Source organism: Engystomops pustulosus, chromosome 7 (assembly GCF_040894005.1).
Source record: "Engystomops pustulosus chromosome 7, aEngPut4.maternal, whole genome shotgun sequence".
Classification (NCBI taxonomy): Eukaryota; Metazoa; Chordata; class Amphibia; order Anura; family Leptodactylidae; genus Engystomops; species Engystomops pustulosus.
The window spans coordinates 97112759-97138254 of NC_092417.1; the positions used below are offsets into that span (position 1 = coordinate 97112759).

Below are 25496 nucleotides of genomic sequence, written 5' to 3' on the forward strand. Positions count from 1 at the left end.
AAGGCGTTTTGATGGTGATGGTCTCTCCATGGACAGTGAGAATCGTGATCTAAAAACAGAGATAATATCAATTAGTTTTATAAAGGGTAAATTTTAGAACAGACCAACAGTGATAAATATGTAATACATATATCAGGCAGAAAAATCCGGGCATACTCAATTCAAGACGTTCACGTTAAATTCGACATTTAAACCATGCGGTTGACCCCTTATCTGCCAGTCATGATAGTGTATCTGAATTTTGTTTAAAAAGTCTGGGTTTCATGTCTTTTGTCAACTCCTGTGCAGTGGAAACCTTTATGGCTGCTATAAAAAAAGATGTAACATCACTACACACTAACTGGGAACACTTGAGTCATTCCAGGGTCCGTAATAATCTCTCCCGCCCCTGTAGACAGGCACTTACTGAATTGATCCATGACAACAGATTAGTGGTAAAACCTGCCGATAAAGGCGGTGCCATTGTTGTCATGGATCATACAAAATACCTTGATGAGATCCGCAGTCAGCTTACAGATACAGCAGTGTACCATAGACTGTCTGAGAATCCTCTGCCTTGGATTTTGAGGAGATTGAGGATTCTGGTAGACAACGCTTTTGCCCTGAACATTATTGACAAAGCTACACACAAATTCCTCATCCCTGAGAAACCGGTTACCCCGGTTCTCTACTGTTTGCCAAAAATACATAAGAACTTGATGCATCCCCCAGGCAGACCGATTGTGTCTGGTAGGAACTCAATATTGTCTCCTGCGGCCATGTATGCAGATAAAATCTTGTGTGGATTCGCTACAGAGACACATCTGATTTTCTTAACAAAATACATGACATAGAGATTCCCCCTAATGCTATCCTAGCATCACTTGATGTTACGAGTCTCTATACAAGCATTAACCATGAGAGAGGTCTCTCGTGCATTAGAAGGGCCCTTGAGTCTACCTCGATCTCCACCGATGGCCAAGAATTTATTTTGGGTTTACTTGAAATCATATTGACATGCAATTACTTTCTATTTGGTGATGAGTATTACTTACAACTACGTGGGATGGCAATGGGGGCCAACATGGCCCCCACGTATGCCAATATGTTTATGGCAGACATGAAAGAATCGTCAATATATTCGTCACCATTCTTTGTACATGTACTCAGATGGTCGTGGTATATTGACGATATCTTCCTGGTGTGGACCGACAGTGTAGAGGCGTTCAATCTTTTTTGTGACACATTAAACCTTATGGACCCCGATATCAAGTTCACCACAACATTTTCACAGACGAATATCCAATTCCTAGACACCAATGTATACATTGATGAGAATAGACTGAAAACCGACTTATACATCAAAGCAACTGATCGGAATAACCTTCTCCATTATGACAGTGCACACCCAAAGAGAACCCGAGATTCTCTACCCCTTAGTCAGATGATTAGGGTTCGAAGAATTGTTGATGATCCCTCACATATAGACACGAGACGCAATGAGATGTCTGAAAAATTGATTTCCAGAGGGTATCCTAAACACCTGGTCTCGAATCATAGGGAGAAAGTTAAAGGTCTGGATAAACAGACATTACTTAACCCAAAAGACAAGGGACAGACTACACCAAATAGGATACCATTTGTATCCATATTTGGTGCACATAGCAATGCAATTGCCTCTGTCATACGAAAACACTGAGCGATCCTTACACATTATCATCACACGATTGAGGAATTCAAAACGCCTCCACTGTTCTCATATAATCGGTCGAAGAATCTAAGAGACAAGTTGGTAAAAAGCGACATCGGTCCATTATTGCATAAGTCTAACTTAGCTATGACACTAAAACCAGGATGTTACCCATGCAGGAATTGTGAAAATTGCAGTCATATGTTGAAGGGTGAGAGATTCACAAACCCTGTATCAAATGTGTCATATGATATCCCATTAGACATCACCTTACCTGTAGATCCGATCACGTTATATATGTACTGACCTGCAATTGCCCAAAAACCTACTTGGTTGAGACTACCACTGAATGTCCGTTAAGATTACACAATCACCGCTCATCCATCAATACTTCCAAGCTGGACCTTCCAGTCCCACGGCATTTCTCTGAAATGGGTCACAAAATACATCAATTGAAGTTCAGCATCATCGACCACGTCCCTCCTCTTCGAAGAGGAGGTGATCGACAAAAGTTATTAAAACAACGTGAGATCGAATGGATCCACAAATTAAATTCATTACAACCACATGGTTTAAATGTCGAATTTAACGTGAACATCTTGAATTGAGTATGCCCGGATTTTTCTGCCTGATATATGCATTACATATTCATCACTGTTGGTCTGTTCTAAAATTTACCCTTTATAAAACTAATTGATATTATCTCTGTTTTTAGATCACGATTCTCACTGTCCATGGAGAGACCATCACCATCAAAACGCCTTTATTTTCCTGCATCTGGATTTTTCAAAAAAAAAAATTTCTCTTTTATCCAGCCATGTCCAGACACTCCTTTTTGCCTCACGCAAGTACGAAAATGCCTTTAGGATACACAGAATTGGTGGTGTCATGTGCAATGGCAGTACAAACTTACCTTAGTGTACCCCTCAAATCTATCGGCTCAGATCAGGTTTCCCTAAACAAAGATGACCGTCCCGTCACGGGAGGTAATCTCGCGAGATCCGCTGTGGCACATGACCTGCTAAGCGCGGCTATCGGAGTCTCAGAGTCCCGTCGGTCGGACGTCTACCAGCAATCGGGTCACTATGTTCCTTTGGCGCAGGGTCGGGTAACTGCCACCAATGCGGACAGACAAAGCCGTCTCATCATGAAGGGGACCTGATGAATCTTTGCCGTGGATAGTGCATTGGTGCGTCTGGCGCGGTTGCTAAGCAAGCCTGTGACATGTGCTTACACTACAGCTTTTTCTAATGGCATGTTATGGTAGATTTTCCTCCCCTTATTTTAATCTTGGTGTCACATATGTTGTTACACATCACGATATGACACAGATGTATAATTATTGTATGCTTTTTATACTGCCACAATGTGTCGTTATGTTGACTGTTTGTTTTCACTACTGATGATGTCACATCCTGCAGGGGTATATAAACCCGCCTTGTATCACCTTTCACATTGCTTGAAAATGGCTACATGGAGCTAGCCGAAACGTTGCATTGTACTACCACTGGTGTATGAATAAACATTAATCACCACGGAGTGCTGCTCTCCTGCTGACTTCTTTGGATCTGTTTGGTGCCTTGAGTCGGGCCTATAGAGCTTGCACCCACCTGGATCTTAATCCGATTGCTTCACTGTGCCGCCCTCACCTCCTCTTGTGCTAGTATATATTATAAATAAATTTTTGGGGCCACACTGTGGCTTTATTGATTGTGGGAGACAGTGTGGCCAGTTGTGACGCTGTTTTGGGATGTCATCAATTACTGGTAATTTTGTTAGCATTTTTAAATCAGCCGTGAGTATGTTTGCTCACTGATCACTGCTTTGCTTGGAGTAAACACTGTGTAAGTAGAAAGTTTGTAAATCAGTTCTCTATCGGTTAAGGGCAACTGATCATACGTGCCGCTAGTGTTGCGTTTCCTATCACAACATTAGCACATGTGGGCTCATCAGGAGAATGCATAGATGCTGTAGAGAGGTCATACAGGTATGTGAAGGCCACACCCTTTACTGAGCCTCATTTTTTCTTGTTTTATGGAAATTATATCAAAGTTGGATCAGCCTGTAGTGTGTTTTTCCCCTTTAATTTTGTAAGTGACTCCAAATCCAGACCTTCATTCAACATTGTACGGAACAAAGTATTCAATGAGAATATTTCATTCATTCAGAACTAGGATGTGTCATTGGAGTGTTCCCTTTATTTTTGAGCAGTGTATATGCAACTAAGAGCATCAGATACAGTTGAAACCAGAAGTTTACATACACATTATAAATAGACACGTGCATGAAATCAGAATAGTATTCACCATTTTAATGTCAGTTATTGCCAAAATTATTTATATTTGCCAAATGCCAGAGAGATCATTTTTACAAAGTCAAAAGTGTACATACATTTATGAATATCCTCCCACAAGCTGCTCACAATAGTTATGAGTGATAGGTAGGAATTTGGGCCCTTTCCTTTTGACATAACCTGTGTAACTGAGCCATAAGTGCTCTCACCTGCCTTTTCAGCTTTGCCCATAAATTTTTAACCCCTTAAGGACGCAGGGTTTTTTTTCGCTCATTTCTCGCTCTCCACCTTCAAAAATCCATAACTTTTTAATTTTTATGTGTACAGACCTGTGTGAGGGCTTATTTTGTGCATAAAAAATTTTAATTTCCCATAATGTTATTTATTTTAACATGCCGTGTACTGCGAAGCTGGAAAAAAATTCCAAATGTGGAAAAATTGAACGTTCTTGTGGGCTCAGTTTTTACGACTTTGACTGTGCGCTCCAAATAACACCAAAGCTTTATTCTTTGGTTTGGTACGATCACGGTGATACCAAATTTATACAGGTTTTAGGGCGTTTTAATACATTTTCAAAAATTAAACCAATGTGTACAAAAAAGGAAAACATTTTTTTGCGATCTTCTGATGCTAATAACTGTTTCATACATTTTTTGCGAAATGAGCCTATATGGTCAGATCGTTCCTACCATATACTGCAATACTTCTGTATTGCAATATATGGCATTTTTGAAGGTCATTCATTACAATGAGCCACTGGCTCATTGTAACGAATCTGCAGAAGCCATGTAGCCTCGGGTCAAACGAAGACCCGAGGCTACCATGGCCACCGATCGGGGGAGCGATGATCGGAATAAAGATGGCGGCGCCCACACCCCGCCATCTTTTAAATGCCGCTGGCGACTTTGCCAGCGGCAACGGAAAGGTTAATAGCCAGAAAGGTTATTAGCGGTGGGGGTTTGCTGCAATATGCAACAACCCCCACCCTTGTATGAAGAGGACTCAGTAGAGCTACGGTGCAGAGCGTTAAGGGGTTAATAGGTTTGACATCAGGGTTTTGTGATGGCTCTTCCAAAACAATGGCTCAAATATAGTAAAACTGTGCACTGTAGGTTTTTTGCATGCTTAGTGCAAGTTATTAAATAGTTATGTAATAGTGTTGCAAGCTCTTAAAGGAAACCTACCACTTGAAGTGGCAGGTTTCTGATGGAAATACCGGGCACCAGCTCATTTTCGTTAGTGTTTTAAACCGCGGTATCGCGGTTTAAAACACTTTTTAAACTTTGTAGCCGGCGCAGGCAGGTACATGCTCGGTGCTTACCGTGCGCGTGGCTACATAGGAAGTGAAGGAGAGCCGCGCGCATGGTAAGCGCCGAGCGCGTACCTGCCTGCGCCCGCTATAAAGTTTAAAAAGTGTTTCAAACCGCGATACCGCGGTTTAAAACACTAACGAAAATAAGCTCCGGCACCAGCTCACCCTGAGCTGGTGCCCGGTATTTCCACCAGAAACCTGCCACTTGAAGTGGTAGGTTTCCTTTAAAGGTTTCCTTTAAAGGAAACCTACCACTTGAAGTGGCAGGTTTCAGAAGAAAACACCGAGCACCAGCTCAGGCTGAGCTGGTGCCGGTGCTTATTTTTGTCAGTGTTTTAAACCGCGGTATCACGGTTTAAAACACTTTTTAAACTGTATAGCTGGGGCAGGGAGGTACGCGCTCGGCGCTTACCATGCGCGCGGCTCTCCTTCACTTCCTATGTAGCCACGCGCACGGTCGCGCGCATGGTAAGCGCCGAGCGCGTACCTCCCTGCGCCGGCTATACAGTTTAAAAAGTGTTTTAAACCGCGATACCGTAGGTTTAAAACACTAACAAAAATAAGCACCGGCACCAGCTCAGCCTGAGCTGGTGCTCGGTGTTTTCTTCTGAAACCTGCCACTTCAAGTGGTAGGTTTCCTTTAATTAATCATGACAGTTGCACATAATTTTTTGGTGCACTCACACATTATAATACTCATGTATTTCAATGTGCAAATGCACCAAAAAAAAAATGTGCAACTGTCATGGGGCTTATTTATTAAGGGTCCGTGGCCGCACTTTCTTCGGATTTTCCGACGTTTTCGGGATTTGCACCGCTGTGACAAGTATTTAACTGGGGATTGTGTCGCACATGATCGGATTGTGGGGTTGCTGCACTTCCATGCGACAGGAATCAGTGGTCGGGCCATCAGGAGATCCGACTGATTCGGACTGAGCGCAGCATTTAACCGGTTTGACCGGGCCCTTTCCTGTTTTTTCATTTCCATTTTTCACTCCCCACCTTCAAAAATCTATAACTTTTTTATTTTTACACGTAAAGAGCTGTGTGAAGGCTTGTTTTCTGCGTAACAGATTGCACTTCATAGTGATTGTATTGAATATTCCATGCCGTGTACTGTGAAGCGGGAAAAAAATTACAAATGCAGTGAAAATGGTGAAAAAACGCATTTTCTTGTGGGCTTGGATATTACGGCTTTCAGTGAGCGCCCCAAATGACATGTCTACTTTATTCTTTTGGTTGGTACGATTGCAGGGATACCAAATTTGTATAGCTTTTATAATGTTTTCATGCATTTACAAAAGTTAAAACCTCCTGTACAAAGATTTTTTTTTGATTTTGCCATCTTCTGGCACTAATAACTTTTTTATACTTTGTTGTACGGAGCTTTGGGTGGTGTCATTTTTTGCGACATTTGATAATATTTTCAATTATATCATTTTTAGGACTGTACGACCTTTTGATCACTTTTTATAGATTTTTTTTATATTTTTCAAAATGGCAAAAAAGTGCCATTTTTGACTTTGGGCGCTATTTTCCGCTACGGGGTTTAACGCAGTGAAAAACTTTAATATATTTTGATAGATTGGGCATTTTCGGACGCGTCAATACCTAATGTGTTTATAATTTTTACTGTTTGTTTATATTTATGTCAGTTCTAGGGAAAGGGGGGTGATTTGAATTTTTAGGTTTTTTTATTATAATTTTTTTTTTTAACTTTTTTTTATTTTTCTTTTTACTATTTTTCAGACTCCCTAGGGTACTTTAACCCTAGGTTGTCTGATCGATCCTCCTCGATTTTCCTCCTCATTCATTCCAATGTGCTATCAGCACATTGTAATGAAGGGGTTAAAACGAAATAGCCTCGGGCTACTATGGAGACGGATCGCCGCTCCCCGATGACGTCATGGGGAGCGACGATCCTAGGCAAGATGGCGGCGCCCATGCGGGTGTTACCGGTAAGTCTTTGCTGCAATATGAGCCCATGAGCCCTCTCCATGCAGCGGGACCCGACCACCGCCATGAATACACGGCGGGCGGTCGCGAACCAGTTAACTTTCAAATTGTGTCACAAGATCAAGCACTTACATGCACCAGGAAGAAGACGGTAAACTCCGGCGGACCTGAGCGGGGAAGCGAAACATGCATGATATCAGGAGCACGATCTTTGTGAAGCGTGGCAGAGTAATTATACACGGATAATGCACTTTCTGTGAACTCCAAGTAACGAGTAAGTAAATGTGCCCCGATGTGTAAAAGTACTATAGAATGCCACCTTTCCCTAGAACTCATATAAATAAACAGTAAAAATCCTGAACATCTTAGGTATCACTGCAACCCAAAATGTCTGATCCATCAAAATATAATAACGGTTATTCCCAACGCTTGATGGAAAAATAGCTCCCAAAGTGGAAAATGCCACTTTTTTGCCATTTTGCAAAATATAAAAAATTCATTAAAAAAAATGATTAAGGCCACACAGTCCTAAAGATGGTTGAAAAGTCATAAAAAGTTGCAAAAAGGGCACCACACACAGCTCCATACACTGAAGTATGAAGAAGTTATTAGTGCCAGAACATGGGAAAAGAAGAACTTTTTTTTTTGTACAGGAGGCTTTAATTTTTGTAAACTTATGAAAACATTATAAAACCTATATGGATTTGGTATCCCCATGATTGTACCGACCCAAAGAATTAAGTAGACATGTCATTTGGGGTGCACATTGAAATCTTTAAAATCCAAGCCCACAAGAAAATGGTGCAAATTCATTTTTTCACCAAATTCACTACATTTGGAATGCAATTTGTTAAGCAGAAAACAAGCCCATACAGCTCCTTACATGAAAAAAGGTGGGAAGTGAAAAATTAAAAAAACAAAACAAAAAGGGCCTGGTCATTAAGGGGTTAAGTGCACAGTATTAAAAAATGTCAGGCAAAAAGCAAATTGTGTTGCACTTGTATAATAAATACAAGTGAAAGCACCAGACACTTTTTATAAGCAAACCAGGACAAAAAAACTTCAAGAATACATTTCCTTTGTTGATTTTGTTATCCTTAAAGGGGCGTTCCCATGAAAGAAAATTCTCAAATTGCAATCCCCTAGTGAAGTTAACCCAATAAAGATCATTTTTATCCCTTTACTTCACAATTTACTCAGTTTTATTGCTGTTTAAGCCCCTAGCACCCCCTAGGCTGGTCAGTGCAAAATTCCAGTGTGGGTGCAGACTCTCTAAGCAGACACATTGGGGGTCATTTACTAAGGGCCCGATTTGCGTTTTCCCGACGTGTTACCCGAATATTTTCGATTCGCGCCGATTTTCCCTGTATTGCCCTGGGATTTTGGCGCACGCGATCGGATTGTGGCGCATCGGCGCCGGCATGCAAGCGACGGAAATCGGGGGAGTGTCCGAGCGAAAAACCCACGGATTCGGACAAAACACCGCATTTAAAACAATAAAAGTGTCGCTTGGGACGCGCTTACCTTCACTCGGTCCGGCTAGGTGAACTTGAGTGCGTTCAGATGCTTTTCAGCGCAGCAGCGCCACCTGGTGGACGGCGGAAGAACTACCTTGATGAATCCCGGCCAGACCCGAATCCACCGCAGAGAACGCGCCGCTGGATCGCGAACGGACCGGGCAAGTAAATCTGCCCCATTGGGGCACATTTACTTACTCGTCCATTTTGCGATGTCCGATAAACATGCATTGTGCTGCTATTCAGGTAGGTCTTGTGCCCGATTTCCTGCATGTGTCGCTTCCCCGCTCAGGTCCGCCGGAGTTCACCATCTTCTTCCCGGTGTATGTAAGTACATTTCTTGCGACACAATTTTAAAGTTAAAATTAAACTTTTGCAGTATGAAAGTCGGCAGTATGAAAATCTGATCGTGTGAGACACGATCCCCTGCTAAAAGCGGCGTAAATCAGAAACCGTCGGAATATCCCTCGTAAGTGCGGTCCGCAGACCCTTAGTAAATGAGCCCCATACATCTAGTTCTGTGAGCTGACAATGTGGTTTATATACAATTTTATTTAGCTTCTGAACATTGTACTAGTATCTGAGACATAGAAAGAAAGATGGGACAGAGCAGAGATGCTCCCGCGCCTCTCCAGGGTCCGGTGGCCGGCTTCAGTCACCTCTCCAGGCTCCAGCGGCGTCCTCTGCAGCTCCCGTGGCTCGGCGCGCGTCCCCATCACAGGAACGCAGTGTCGTGGCTCCCATCGTGGCACTCACTAAGAAGGGTACCAATCCACTTGCCTGGTCTCCTACAGCTGAAGAGGCCTTCTCCAAGTTGAAGTCCGCATTTGCCTCGGCACCAGTCCTCTCTAGGCCTGATACCAAGAAGCCTTTTTATCTTGAGGTGGATGCATCCTCCGTAGGAAATGGAGCAGTGCTCTCCCAGAAAAGGCCTAAGGGCTAAACTTCCACATGCGGCTTCTTTTCCAAGACCTTTTCCCCAGCTGAAAGAAATTATTCGATTGGAGACAGGGAGCTGTTAGCCGTCAAGCTTGCGCTAGAAGAATGGCGCTATCTTCTGGAAGGTGCACTCCATCCCATGAGTGTGTACCACAAAAACTTGTTATACCTCCAGACAGCCCAGCGCCTGTATCCCAAGCAAGCCCGGTGGTCTTTGTTCTTTTCCCGTTTCGACCTGCTGATCCATTCTCGTCTGGCGGACAAGAATGTCAAGGCTGATACCCTGTCCTGGGCTTCGGATGTTGTTGGAGAAGAACCAGCTCCTCGACACATAATTTCTCCGGACCAGCTTGTTGTTGCAGCTCCAGTGGATCTTCGGCAGTTACCTCCCGGCAAGACGTATGTTAGACCAGCTCTCCGGAAGAAGATTTTATCTTGGGGACATTCTTCCTGTGTGGCTGGGCATCCTGGGGTGCAACGCACCGTGGCCCTCATCTCCCACTACTACTGGTGGCCAGACCTGGTCAAAGATGTTCAGGAGTTTGTGGGATCCTGCTCCTCCTGTGCCCGCAACAAAGCCCCCTGTCTTAAACCGGCTGGACTGTTACTGTCGTTGCCGATACCCAGTCGCCCGTGGTCCCATGTGGCAATGGACTTTGTCACCGATCTGCCTGTCTCCTCGGGTAGTACTGTCATCTGGGTGGTGACGGACCGGTTTTCAAAGATGTCCCACTTAATTCCCCTTCCAGGTCTTCTGTCTTCCCCACAGCTTGCCAGTCTATTCTTCAAACACATCTTCCGACTGCATGGTCTTCCGCTACATATCGTGTCCGATCAAGGAGTCCAGTTTGTATCAAAATTCTGGTGTTCCTTATGTAATCAACTGCAGGTAAACCTTGATTTTTCCTCTGCCTACCATCCGCAGTCTAATGGTCAAGTGGAGAGGGTGAACCAGACGTTGGGCTGCTACCTCCGTCACTTCGTTTCAGCCCGTCAGGACAACTGGGCTGACATTCTACCTTGGGCTGAGTTCTCCTACAATTCAGTGGACTCGGGGTCTACTGGCTCGGCTCCATTCTTTGTGGTCTATGGACGTATTCCTTGTCCGCCTCTCCCGTTGTCTACTCACTCCGATGTCCCTGCTGTAGAAGAATTGGTGCACGACCTCAAGTCTATTTGGGACCAGACCCGCCAGTCTCTTCTACGAGCTACGGACCGTACCAAGATCCAGGCTTTTAAGAAACGTCGACTTCCTCCTGTCTTCTCTCCTGGTGATAAAGTATGGTTGTCCTCCAAATACGTCCAGCTTAAGATACCCAGCTACAAACTTGGTCCTCGGTTCCTTGCTCCCTTTGAGGTAATCAAGCGCATCAATCAAGTAGCCTACAAGCTCTGCCTTCCTCCATCTATGCGCATCCCAAACTCCTTCCATGTCTCCCTCCTGAAGCGAGTCATCTTGAACCGCATCTCCCAACAATCCCCTCCTCCTGCTCCTGAAGCGGATTCCCCAGACGTCTATGAAGTTAAGGAGGTTCTGGACATGAAGATCATAAGGGGTAAGCGGTTCTTTCTTGTAGACTGGAAGGGGTGCCGTCCTCAGGAGAGATCTTGGGAGCCCTAAGAGAACATTTTGGATCGGACTTTCCTCCAGAGATTTCTTGGGACCAAGAAGAAGAGGGGAAGGCCGAAGGGGGGGGGGGGGTACTGTCACAGGTGCTCCCGCGATCCCTGTCTCAAATCGCGGGTGCACCCGTGCCTCTCCAGGGTCCGGTGGCCGGCTTCACTCACCTCCCCCAGCTCCAGCGGTGTCCTCCGCAGCTCCCACGGCGCACGCGCCCCCATCTCCTTGGGCGCGCGCGCTGGCTCGCTAAGATTTAAAGGGCCAGCGCGCCAATAAGTGGTGCTGGCCTGATTTAAATTCCAGTCCCTTCCTATTGCTCTTGCCGGATCTTCAAACTCCCCTGAAGAGAAAGCTCCTGTTATTCCTGCTTTCCTGGCACCATTTTTGCTACATTTGATGTAAACAGCTTATACACTTCCATTAAACATGAACTAGGCATCAGAGCAGTACAGAAATTACTTGAATCCCACGAATATCCACAACTCGAAATAGAATTCATTATAGATCTACTCAAATTAGTACTGACTGAAAACTTTTTTATGTTTCAAGACAATTACTACATCCAAAGGCAGGGTACTGCCATGGGTTCCAACGTGGCCCCTCCATATGCGAACACATATATGGCCGATTTTGAAGAAACCTTCATTTACCATAATCCTTTGTTTATCCAACAATGTCAAATTTGGAAAAGATATATTGATGATGTGTTCTGCATATGGAGGGGCCCGGAGAATTCACTCTTAGAATTTCTGACATACCTCAACTCTAATCGCCCGGAATTACAATTCACCATCCATCACGACCTTACGAAAATTCAGTTCCTTGACACACTTGTCATTAAAAAAGAGGACGGCACCTTATGGTCTGATATATATACAAAACCCACAGACCGTAATAACTTACTTCACTTTTCCAGCTACCATCCTGAATCCACCAAACGTTCCCTACCTTTTTCCCAATACAACAGGGTTGAACGCATTGTCAGTAAACCTGAACTTGTCGATACTAGGTTAGAAGAAATGAAGACTAAATTTGTGAATAGGGGTTATCCGCATAACACTCTAGACCAGTACAAATCGAGACAGCCACGACAACAACGACACAAGCAACCACGCATTCCATTTGTACACTCATATCATCCGTTTGCCTACAAAATCCATCAATCCATCAGGAAACATTGGCCCATTCTACACAAAGGTCACCCATCTGTTACAGAATTCCAGCAACCATTCCTTCCTTGTTTTAAGAGGCCCCCCAACTTGAAAGACAAATTGGTTAAAGCCGACATAGGGACTACTTCCAAAATTTCCAGACAATCATTTCTGCGGACACCCAAAAGGGGTACATTCCCGTGCTTGCACTGTGCTCAATGCACTAACATTCAGAGAGGGGACTCATTCACACATCCACTGTCAGGCAAACGTTACTCCATCAGAGGCTACTACACGTGTGACACTGATTACTGTGTTTATCTCATTAAATGCCCATGTGGCCTAGCGTACATAGGGGAAACTACCCAGCGTATCCGTGATCGGATATGTAAGCACAAGTCCACTATTCGTCTCAACAACACATTACTCCCCATACCTGCCCATTTCCTAGAAGCCAGGCATTCCATAAATCAACTTAAATTCCAGATTATCGAACATGTTGAAATGCCAAGGAGAGGAGGGGATCGAGTTGGACTATTAAAGAAGCGTGAATCCTACTGGATACACACATTACAAACATTACAACCAGATGGACTCAATAGAGACTATAATATACAAAGCTTTTGCTAAGCCTATTACATTCCCAGTGTCTAATTAATGTGTTTTTTACAGAGACGATAGAATCTCCTGATGCTGATTCGTTGACACCACTACTAAGGATGGGTAAAATAAGCCTGTTCTCTGTATGCTCTCCAACTGTTTTCCAAGTGTCCCCCACCCTAAATCTCTCAATTTTTTCCTATTTATCTTTTCTGGATTTTATCTACCTTATTTTCTATTTTTCTTTCTTTTTTATTATCCTTTTTTCCCCTCCATGTTCAAAATCCATTCTATACCCATCGATGTCCAATATTCATCATTTTTCAATTTTTTAAATTTTTTTTTTTTTTTTGTGACAACTTCCGGTCCCATACCGGAAGTTGCTGTCACGATACCGGAAGTACACTCCCCTGGGGCTTTAAATAGCCGCCGCCAGCAGGAGGAGACCAGCGCCACACTCCACTAAGCGGCACAGACCGCTATTCCTTCTGGGCAGCGCTACATTGCTACAAGCATACCTCCCTTTACTGATTCCACTTTACAGACTGGTAAGCTGACCTTTCATTGTATTTCCCACAGGTATTTTCTCTGAGATTGGACCAGATATGCCTTTCATGAACCTATGAAGACCATTGTATCTGTAACCACCACTTGTCTTTAACATTGTTTGTGACTCCATGACAACTGCTATTGCTGTATTGTAATGCCTATTTTGGAGTTTGCTCCCTCTTTATTTTGATGCACTCTTGATGTCAATATCGCAATATATTTGTGACTCATTTGTATATATGTAAATAGCTTTTTTGGTGTTTATATAACATTCCTCATGCACTTCTTTTTTGTACTATATTCCACAGAGTTTGATAAAGGTCTATTGTTGACCGAAACGTCACGTATAATAGTTTGTATCAATAAAAAACTCCCTGCAACCTATACAGTGTGACTGGAGTCCAAGATTTTCTTACACTATATGGGATTGGGACCCTCTCCAGTGCACCTGCATCGAATACTTGATTAAGTGTGCAGCCAAAATCCAATTTTTAAACAGATTATTCCTGCTTTCCTGTGATTCCTGTGTTCCTGTGATTCCTGCATTCCTGTGATTCCTGTGTGCCAGTCCGTCCCTGTGGTCCTGTGATTCCTGTGTGCCAGTCCGTCCCTATGGTCCTGTGATTCCTGTGTGCCAGTCCGTCCCTGTGGTCCTGCCTTCCTGTGTGCCAGTCCGTCCCTGTGGTCCTGCGTTCCTGTGTGTCAGTCCGTTCCTGTGGTCCTGCGTTCCTGTGTGCCAATCCATCCCTGTGGTCCTGCGATTCCTGGTGTGCCTTCTTGTGCTATTCTCCTGCCGTCACTCCGGGTACAGTCTGTCTCCTGTGTTACTACCTTGGCAGCCACCTAGGGCACACGCTGGCTTGCTAAGATTTAAAGGGCCAGCGCGCCAAAAAGTGGCACTGGCCTGATTTAAATTCCAGCCCCTTCCTATTGCTCTTGCCGGATCTTCAAACTCCCCTGAAGAGAAAGCTCCTGTTATTCCTGCATTCCTGTGATTCTTGCGTTCCTGTGATTCTTGCGTTCCTGTGATTCCTGCGTTCCTGTGATTCCTGTGTGCCAGTCCGTCCCTGTGGTCCTGTGATTTCTGTGTGCCAGTCCGTCCCTGTGGTCCTGTGATTCCTGTGTGCCAGTCCGTCCCTGTGGTCCTACGTTCCTGTGTGCCAGTCTGTTCCTGTGGTCCTGCGTGCCAGTCTGTCCCTGTGGTCCTGCTTCCTGTGTGCCAGTCCGTTCCTGTGGTCCTCCATACCTCTGTGCCAGCTCCTGCGATTCCTGACGTGAGTCCTGGTGTGCCTTCCTGTGCTATTCTCCTGCCGTCACTCCGGGTACGAGTACCTGTGTAACTACCTTGGCAGCCACAGCGGGCTAGTCGCACCTGTGGAACAACCTGGTGGTTTCCCGCCGCAGCAAGTCCATCCTACTTTGCGGCGGGCTCTGGTGAACACCGGATTCCACTTAGACTCCGGTCCCAGTTCGGCTAGTACCACCTCCCGCGGTGGTCCAGAGGGTCCACAGACTCCCAGTCATGACAATGCCTATTGCACATAATGACACAGTCAGCTCTCCTACATGTCTGCTATTCATCAACACTCTAGATCTGTTGTGCCTTCCTGCTGTTCCTCCCAAGATAAAGAAATTATCTGTCTGAAGCTTGTAGTTGTCCCGATGCTACTGCTGCTGCCTCATCAACTCGGATTCTTTGTATCAGTGTCCATCAGTGTGAGCTCTGTCCTAGAGCAGAGACAAAGAGACAAGCTCCATGGAGCCTTAGGCAAGATGGCAGCCAACCGTTACAGGGTCGTGTCTAGGGGCAACTGAAATTGTGTACACCAGGACTGGTAGAGACAGGTTGGAATTATATCTGTGAAATGCTGTATTTTTGTTAATAACAGTGAATTAGAGAATGTGTTATTTTGTTATCCTGAGTACATATAAGAAACTTGTCTTCGTGGGAATACCCCTTTAAGCCACTTTGTAACTAGTGTGACAGTATGCTTCTGGTCAGTGTCCATTTAGAAGACTCATTTACATCCAAGCTTCCTGGCTGATATCTTGAAATGTTGCTTCATTATTACTACATATTCTTTCCTCATGATACCATTTATTTTGTAATGTTGGGATGGTGTTCTCAGGATTGTAAGCGTCGCCGTTTTCCTTCAGAAGTAATGAAGATGGTCATTATGGCCAAATAGTTATTTTTTTGTTTCATCAGACCACAGGACATGTCTCCAAAGATTAAAGTGGTTTTCTCACAAAAGACAATTCTCACATTCCAACCCCATAGTGATGTTAACACAATAATGATCATTTTAACTCCTTACTTTACAATGTTACTTAGTTCTCAGTTTTATTGCTGTTTTAGCTCATATCACTCTTTAGGCTGCTCAGTGTAAATTCCCAGGGTGTGGGGAGGGACTCTCTAAGCAGACACATTATCCATCTAGTTCTGTGGGGTGACAATGTGGTTAGATTATCAGGGTACAGGTGTATATACAGTTTCATCTGGCTTCTGACATTGTACTAATACACTGACACATAAAAAAAGATGAGACTGATCAGAGATGCATGAGATTACACATATGCTGACAGAGAGAGGCTGACAGACTTTTACACTGTCTGTGAGCACTGCTACATCTCACAGACAGGTGTCTGCTTCCCCCTTCCCCTGGATTACTTATCTCCTTGTAACTTGTAGTTTGCAGCCTCTCTCTGCTCACGATCTCCTGGCAGGAAGTGAGTGTCTCTGAGCTCCGTGAAGGGGGTGGAGCTACAGGCTCATTGCAGAGAGAGACAGAAATTTCATCTCCACAATATCACACAGAAATCCAAGATTTCTGACCTTAAGTCAGAAGTTACAGAGTCGTGTCTGGGGGCAACTGAAATTGTGTACACCACGACTGATAGAGACAGGTTGGACTTAGATCTGTGAAATGCTGCATTTTTATTAATAACAGTGAATTAGAGAATGTGTTACTTTGTTATACTGAGTACATATAAGAAACTTGTCTTCATGGGAATACCCTATTAAAGGAAACCTACCACTTTAAAATGACCCTTCTGACCCACAAATACCTTAAGCTAGCTCAGGATGAGCTGATGCCGGACCATATTTTCAATTAAACCAGAAACCGCTGTATTTGTAGAAAAATGATTTTCTTGTGGTAGTAAAATCTTTCTTCGGCGCTTCTATAAGGGTCATACAGCGCGCACCCCGGACCCTGCTCCGCGATCACGCTCTCGTCAGCGCCGCTCCCGTCACTAATTTTGCTGTGCCCGAGAGCCGGTGACGTCACCGAGCTCTCGGGCACACTAGCGCATGCGCACCACCTCCTCCTGGCGCGTCGCGGCCGGATCCCATTGCGCATGCGCGAAGTCCCGAAGCCTCGTAGTGGCAGTGGAGGGAGCCCCCCCTTTTGTTGGTGGGAGCGGCGAGCATAGTGTTTTTTTAATGTTCTCTCACCCCCACGGTCTTCTTTCCGTAGCCTCGCGATACTACGAGGCTTCGGGACTTCGCGCATGCGCAATGGGATCCGCCCGCGACGCACTGGGAGGAGGTGGTGCGCATGCGCTAGTGTGCCCGAGAGCTCGGTGACGTCACCAGCTCTCGGGCACAGCAAAATTAGTGACGGGAGCGGCGCTGACGAGAGCGTGATCGCGGAGCAGGGTCCGGGGTGCGCGCTGTATGACGCTTATAGAAGCGCCGAAGAGAGATTTTACTACCACAAGAAAATCATTTTTCTACAAATACAGCGGTTTCTGGTTTAATTGAAAATATGGTCCGGCATCAGCTCATCCTGAGCTAGCTTAAGGTATTTGTGGGTCAGAAGGGTCATTTTAAAGTGGTAGGTTTCCTTTAAGGTCCTGTGTGCTGTTGTAAACATTAACTTGGCTTCTTCCTGGCCTTTCAGCCAATGTGGATTCAGTACTTGTTTCACTGTGGATGACACACTCTTACCAGCTTCAGTTAGCATCTTTACAAGGTCTTTTATTTTGTTCTAGGGTTGTTATGCACATTTCAAACCAAAACATGTTCATCTCTAGGACACAGAACCTGTTACCTTCCTGTGCAATATCATAGCTGGACATTCCCATCTTGTTTGTACTTGCAAATAATTGTTTGAATGAGATACTTTCATGTTTCTGAAAAATGTATCCAAAGATGAACCAGACTTCTACAAGTCCACAATTGTCTTCCAGATATATTAGCTGAGTGTTGCTTAATGTTATACAGAGAAGGAGTGTTTTTAAAGCAGGGCTTGATTAATGTTGGTGGGGGCGCCTGGGTGCAAAATCTGGTGGAGACACCCACTAAATATAGCACACATAAATGTCCTCCTCACTATCTATTATAGCCCAAGTAATCTACATATACCCTCCAACTCACCCTCACTAATAATATACATACAGCCGCCTTCCCCCCCACAGTAATACATCTATATGCAGCCACCAACCCCCCAGTAATACATCTATATACAGTTTATCATGTAATCATGTATCTGTGTAATCATACATTTGTGATTAGGTCAACATGCCAATAGATATTTGGCACTTTTAACATTGGAATCATAGTCATGATGGTTAGACAATCTAATAATCATAATAGGAAATTGAACTCAATTGTGGTTGGTCGATATAATACTAACAAAAGTTAGCTTATAGACTTAGGGGCATATTTTTCTTGATAGCTCCGCCGCTGTATAATCACAGCAGCATACATCAAGAGGCTTCCGCCTCTTGATGTATTGGGGCAGCTGGCTGCTTAGCGTTTATTGTTTTTCAATGCAATCAGTTTTCCAAGCATTATACTTCCACAACACAAATTTTTAATGCTATATGGTAATAGGGCATATGAAAATTCACCGGCTGCGTTTACTTCTATGTCAGGCAGGGCCTGGCATCTGCATCTGCTAATCTGTTCACATGCGCCTGATAGTAAGTTGTCATCACATTAACTAATTAGAGCTGGGTTTTTTGCTTATTGCACTGCAATCATTGGTTGCTTCTCCTTTTTATTTCGCCTAATGCCTTGATAAAACCACCCCCAGACGAAGGCAGCGTGCGGAAATGCACGTCGGGGTGTCAGTCATCCGGGCAGACGCTGGCAGCTCTAGACGCAGGTATGATTCATTACAGATAGATTCATGTACATTCATTGATAAGAACTGTTCTCAACCTTAGTGTAACTACAGTCTGACCTCTTGATCATTGCAGACTGTGAGTGCCCGTATACATTTAATCATTGGGCTTTATGGTACTGTACAACACAGTTACAAATATAAGAATTAACAACTTGTGAAGGTTGGGAAATAGGAAATTATGTATTTGTCCATGCATGAAATTGTTGTATTTATAACATATGGACCGATTTGACATGCTTTGCGCAGCGCTGCGTAATCTGTGTGCGCTATATAAATAAAGAATTATTATTATTATTATTATATGCATTTTTGCTATAATAGTGTCAGTGTCCGTCAGATGGTTTGGGTGTTTTCATCCAGTACGGTGTATTTGTTTTTAAATGTCTGTCTACTCATTTAAAATTTGTATATGAATTAATAAAAGTCTTTTCATATTATTGTAACAAATTGCTTGAAGCCTGGCACATTTTTTTAGGAGTAATATGTTTATTTCCAATTTAATTTGGCTCATATATGAAGGAGGAATTTTTTAGATACTAAATATATACTGATATTATTTTCCTTCCTCTCTTTGGAAGTATTACAAATTTGTTAATCTATGTACAGCTACCTACCCTCTAGTAATATATATACATACAGCCCCACCCCCCATTAATATATTTATATACAGCCACCACCACCCCCGTAATATACATACAGCCGCATCACCCTCACATTTATATACAGCCACTAAGCCCCCAGTGATACATCTATATACAGTCGCCAAGCCCCCTGTAATACATAAATATACAGTCGAAAAGCCACCAGCAATACATCTACATACAGCCGCCAACCCCCCAGTAATACATCTACATACAGCTGCCTCCGGCAGTAATAGATATAGATATATACACACCCACCCCTGCCAAGTTACACCCACCCGCAGCCAAGTACACCCACAGCACAATAAACCCACCCCCAGACCAGTAAACCTACCCCCAGCCCAGTACACATACTCCCAGCCCAGTACACCCACCCCCTGCCCTGTAAATCAACCCCCTGACCAGTACACCTACCCCCAGCCCAGTGCATCTACCCCCAAGCCAAGTACACCTACCCACTGCCCAGAACAACATCTATATATAGCTGATTTGTACTGACCTTCCCCTGTTCCCCGATGCGCACCAGCCTCCTCCTCCTCTCTAGCGATGTCAGCGTACTGGCACAGCAGGCGCTGTATATAATGTCACTGCACCACCTGCGTTAGGACTCCAACATCCTGTTCACTCCGCGGGCTATGGCAGAGCAGGGAAAGTAATGTTCCATGCTCTGCCATAGACAGAAGTCTACCGGCTACCAAAGAGCCGCACCCAGATCTGTGGGTAAGGACGGCTTTTAGACCACCCAAAATTCCCACACTTTACACTTTCCAGAAAGTAATGAAAACGCGTTAATAAATTCTCTCTCTTATTATTCAGGAATTTGGCAAATATAAATACTTTTGGCTATCCCAATTGACCTAAAAAGAAAAAGGTTTATTCTGATTTCATGTCAGTCTGATGGGAATCTGTTCAGTGAAAAATACGACAATACATGTTGTATGTATCAAAAAAGTAAGCAAATATGCCAGTGGTTTAGAGCTGGTATTAGCCATGTTTTTGTAAAGCTTATTACATACTGGTAAGACTTTTCAAATACCAATGCCTTTACATATATTTTAGATAATTGTGAGTTCAGAAAATAAAATATTTATATCAAAGAAGATAAGGCTGAAGGAATCATTGCAACATAATTTTCTTATTACAAAGATATAGTGTGTGGAAATCATACTTAGCTGATTTAATTAGTCCAATCTGCTGAAAGAGTGTAGAACAGTAAAATTCCAAAAGGTCCATTATGTCGCTTCGATGGGTTTCTTGGATTAACCTTAGGACTTTGTTTTTTGCTCGTTGCATTTCCCTTTTCTCCATGTGTTGTGCAACCTCTATTCTTCCATTGTGTAAAAGCCCAGCTGTGAGGACATATTGGAAACAAATTTATACCCAATGTGCCATGAGATTTATCCATTGCCTATTGTTATTGCGTTAGCCTACTGGTTAAAGAGTGACTGTCATTTCAGATGATTTTTGATACTGTGGGAAGGAGAGTGTTGTGATAATGTTTCTAATATACTTCATCAAGAAATTCTCCTTAGTTTGTAAAGAAACAGGCAGTAAAGTGCCCCTTAGTTACAATGTTACTTGTCAATTGCCATGGTAAATCTGTCCACCAGACTGAAGACAGGTTACAATCGCCTATCCTGTGTGTGAGTGTTAACCATTCTTGCTCTCTCCCTGGCTGTAGAATGCTATGAACATTATAATACATTCAGATAAAGCTGAAATAAAGAGGTTAATCCTCCCTTCTTAGAGTTGTTTAAATATACACAGTGAGAATACATTTACGCTCATAGTCAGCTCCATAAACACACACTGTTCATGCTGGAATACGGATCTCTATAGGAGGAAGCTCTGGAGCCTGATAGTTTACAAACTGAGCAGAATTTCTCAATTAACTATATTAGAAAGATTTAGAAACTCCCCCACAAATTATCTCAAATGATGGTTAAACTTGAGAAAAAATGTTGAGAAAAATGAGTAGGTAACATGAACCTATGAGTAGGTACACTTGAGAAAAATGAGTAGGTAACAGGAAATAATTGAATAAAATATACAGCACTCACCTTTTAATTTGATCTGTTCATTGAGTTCTTTCCTGGAGGCTTGAATGCTTGACAGTATTTTGTCTGTTTTAAATCCATGTACCACCTTTATCATCGTGACTCCTTTTGTGTTCCTGGAACTAAGCAACGTTTTATCAATTACATTAAGAAACCAACTTTTAGATCATATTACTTTTTTTACATAGGTAACTAAACTATCACATGGTCATAGGTATTCAGACCCTTTGCTGTGACACTCATACTTAACTCATATGATGCCCAAATGGTGTCCTCCTTGAGAGTCCACCTGTGCTTATTTAAATTGATTGGACTTAATGAGGAAAGGCACAGAAATATCTATGTAAGATAATAATCCCTAAATGGAAGTTTTTGATAGCTACAACTCTTCCTTGACCTGGTCATCCAGCCAAACAAAGCAATAATGGGAGAAGAGCCTTGGTTTAGAGAGGTAAAGAAGAACCCCAAGATCACTGTGGCTGAGCTCCAGAGATGCAGCAAGAAGATAGGAAAAAGTTCCACAAAGTCAACTATCACTGCAGCCCTCCACCAGTCAAGGCTTTGTGGCAGAATGTGCTGAAAGCAGCCTCTTCTCAGTGTAAGTCAAATGAAAGCAGCATACAGTTTGCAAAAAACACATGAAGGACTCCCAGACTATGAGAGCTAAGATTCTCTGGTCTGATGAGACAAAGATTGAACATTTTGTGTTAATTCTAAGTGATATGTGTGGAGAAAACCAGGCACTGCTCATCACCTGCCAAATACAATCCCAACAGTGACACATGGTGGTGGCAGCATTATGCTATGGGGGTGTTTTTCAGCTCTAGGGACAGGACGACTGGTTGCAATTGAAGGAAAGATGAATGTGGCCAATTACTAAGATATCTAGGATGAAGTTCCTGTGACCATTCTGTATTGGCACGGCCAGAGCCTTGACCTAAACCCAATTAAGCATGTTATATTTCAGGTTTTCTTTTTTAATTAAATTAAAGGAAACCTACCACTTAAAAGTGGTAGATTTTCACACAGATACATGGCACCAGCTCAGGGTGAGATGGTGCCGGAACATATTTTCATTAGCAGAATAAAGCCAGTATAAAAGATGTAAATGTTAATATAACTTATATCTCACCAAGCTCTCCGGCACACTCGCGCCTACGCAACTTCGCACGGGGAAACAGGCCGTGCTAAATTGCGCAGGCGCGAGTGTGCCGGAGAGCTCGGTGACATCACCGCCATTCCCTAGTGCGCCGAGATATGTTATATTAACATTTAAATCTTTTATACTGGCATATTTTATATGAAAATATGTTATATAATGAAATAAGTGGTAGGTTTCCTTTAACAAAAACATCCACATTTCAGTTTTTTTCTGTTAAGAGTGTACATTAAAGGGTTTGTCTGAGACTTATTAAAAAAAACAAAAGGTGGCCGGTGGCTGCTTGAAAAAATAAAGATGTACTTACCTTCTGGTGCCCTCCAGGTGTCCCGCGCTGTTGTCGCTCTGGTCGTGGGAGCAGTGCTGGATTCAGCTTCCGGCCGAACACAACAATCATCCGTCCTGCATATACAATGCTGTGAATAGGGACGGGTGGGCGTGGCTGGCAACGGCCTGCCGGAAGCTGATTCCAGCACTGCTTCCGTGGCCATGTTTGTTTACATGGCACGTGGACCTGAGCAACAGCAGCACAGGGCACCCGGAGGGCGCCGTGAGGTAGGTACATCTTTATTTTTTTTAAGCAACCCCCTCCCAGCCACCTTTTGTATTTTTAATAAGTCTCGGACAACCCATTTAAAGAGCAAAAAAGAACTTTTTTGATTATACCAATTGGCTGCAGTGAAACAAAGATTGAAAATTTAAAAGAGGTCTTAATACTTTCCATAATCTCTGTAACCGTACTCAACTTTCAACATGGTCTGTATCAATCTGGACATGCTCGATGTCTCAACCAAAATTTTATCCCATGTCTCTGCTACATGTTACTCATGTTGGTGCACATTGAATATATTTTTTCTTCAGCTGCACTAGTGTTTGATGGGGTTAAGGTCTAGGGACTGTGGGGGCCAAATCTTTAACTCTGTTTCTTTGTCCTTGAACCTGTCCAGCAAACAGTGCAGCTAGACTTGGCACAAGCTGTCAGACTGGACAAGGGATGACGAGCTAACTCCGCAATGTCCCTGTAGGTTATGGCCCTGCCTACAGCAGATAATATCAACCATTTCAAATCTAAAAAAATTTTGGACAGGAGGTTTTAATTTTTGTAAATGTATGAAAACATTATAAAACCTACAAAAATTTGGTATCCCTGTGATTGCACCAACCCAAAGAATAAAGTAGACATGTCATTTGGGGTGCACAGTGAAAGCTGTAAAATCCAAGCCCACAAGTGAAATGGTGCAAGTGCGTTTTTTCACCAATTTCACTGCATTTGTATTTTTTTCCCCACTTCCCAGTACACGACATGGAAGAATAAATACCATCACTATGAAGTGCAATATGTTACGCATGAAAACAAGCCGTCACAGAGCTCTTTACGTGTAAAAAAAAAAAAGTTATAGATTTTTGATTGTGGGGAGTGAAAAATGGAAATGAAAAATCAAAAAAGGGCCAGGTCCTTAAAGGGTTAATTGATTAGAGATCACTATCAATAATTTGGATACTGCTGATAACTTTTATTTAGAATGATTTATGGGTGCTCCTTGATTTAAATCAGAGACCTGAGATTCACCCTAATTCAACCTGACACACTGGGGCACATTTACTAAGGGTCCTCAGCCGCGAATCGGTCGGGTTTTTCCCGAATATTTCCTCTTTGCGCTGTATTTCACGGGATTGTGGCGCACGCGATCGATTTTTGCCGCAATCGCGCCGACTCTCGCGCGACAGAAATCGGGGGGCGTGGCCACCGGACAACCCGAAGGATTCGGAAAAACCGCAGAATTTAAAAAGCCATTTGTGTCGCAAGATCAAGCACTCACATACACCAGAAAAAAGCAGGTGAACTCCAGCGGACCTCGGCGCAGCAGCGACACCTGGTGAATATCGGCGCACGGACCTTAGTGTATCCCGGCAGAACCCGAATCAGCATCGGAGAACCCGCCGCTGGATCGCGACTGGACCGGGTAAGTAAATGTGCCCCACTGTGCAATAAGTGAAGAAAAAAATTAAGAAAAAGTTCTACCACCAGTGACAAAAAAGTAACAATGCTTTTTAATCATTTCAGGACAAATTTATGTATAAGGTAGTCAAGATGATTGTCTATAAAATGATGGTAGTCTTATATTTAAAATTATAGTTGATGGTAAGATATAGAGACTAAAAGAAAAACAAATTCAATATATTGCAACCCTTTTGCTAGTTAGTGCATTTGTATTATTTTGATTTTTTTCTTTGCCTTTTTGTACAACACATCTGTATTTTATAGCTTCCAAGGCCTATACCCCTCACAATTAGATTAGTATAATATATTTGTAGCAGTTAAAAGTAGAATTTAAACCCTTAATTAAAAAAGATAAAGACACTTGAAATAGTGTAAAGCCTTACCAGAGGTACCACCATAGGATTGCGTTTCCAGATGATCTCCAACTGGTGGCAAATTACAGAATGTACTAGTATACTTGCAGTATTTTACACAACTAATGTGAACACATAACTCATGAGATAAGAATGATAAGGAATAAAGGCAATAAGGAAGCTTTTGTAGATCTCAAGATTCACCAATTGCATTTTATGTTTAAAGTTCAAGCTTATCTGATAAAACTAATAAAGAAATAAATCCAATGGAAATGTTGGTTTAATATTTACATATTATGTTCAAAGTTCAAATTTTTTGTTAATTAAAGAAAAAAAACAAGAAACAGCATAGAATTCTACAATATGCATACTTGGTCTGCTGCCATAGACGAATTGTCTTCACAGTAAAACAGCAAAATAACATGTAGAAACATCCAGAATGTTTCTAGTCATACATGTGCAAAGTGCGTCATACAACAATGGGTTCAATGAAAGTGTAGCACATGCCCTTGTAACAATAGACAAATTTGAAACACAAATAG

The 25496-nt window shown here is 43.0% G+C and overlaps 1 protein-coding gene across 2 annotated transcripts in view; it reads right to left on the minus strand.

Annotated features, from left to right (window-relative positions):
- LOC140068900 (IST1 homolog) overlaps positions 1-25092 on the minus strand; it is a 62090-nt gene extending 36998 nt beyond the window's left edge. For both annotated transcript variants that reach the window (XM_072114258.1, XM_072114259.1), the window contains exons 1-3: positions 24985-25092; positions 21444-21562; positions 20552-20732 (exon numbers count right to left, since the gene is read on the minus strand). In XM_072114258.1, the coding sequence (XP_071970359.1) occupies positions 20552-20732; positions 21444-21537 (275 nt within the window). In that variant the 5' untranslated portion in view covers positions 21538-21562; positions 24985-25092. The remainder of the gene's footprint in view (positions 1-20551; positions 20733-21443; positions 21563-24984) is intronic.
- Between the last annotated feature and the right edge of the window lie 404 nt (positions 25093-25496).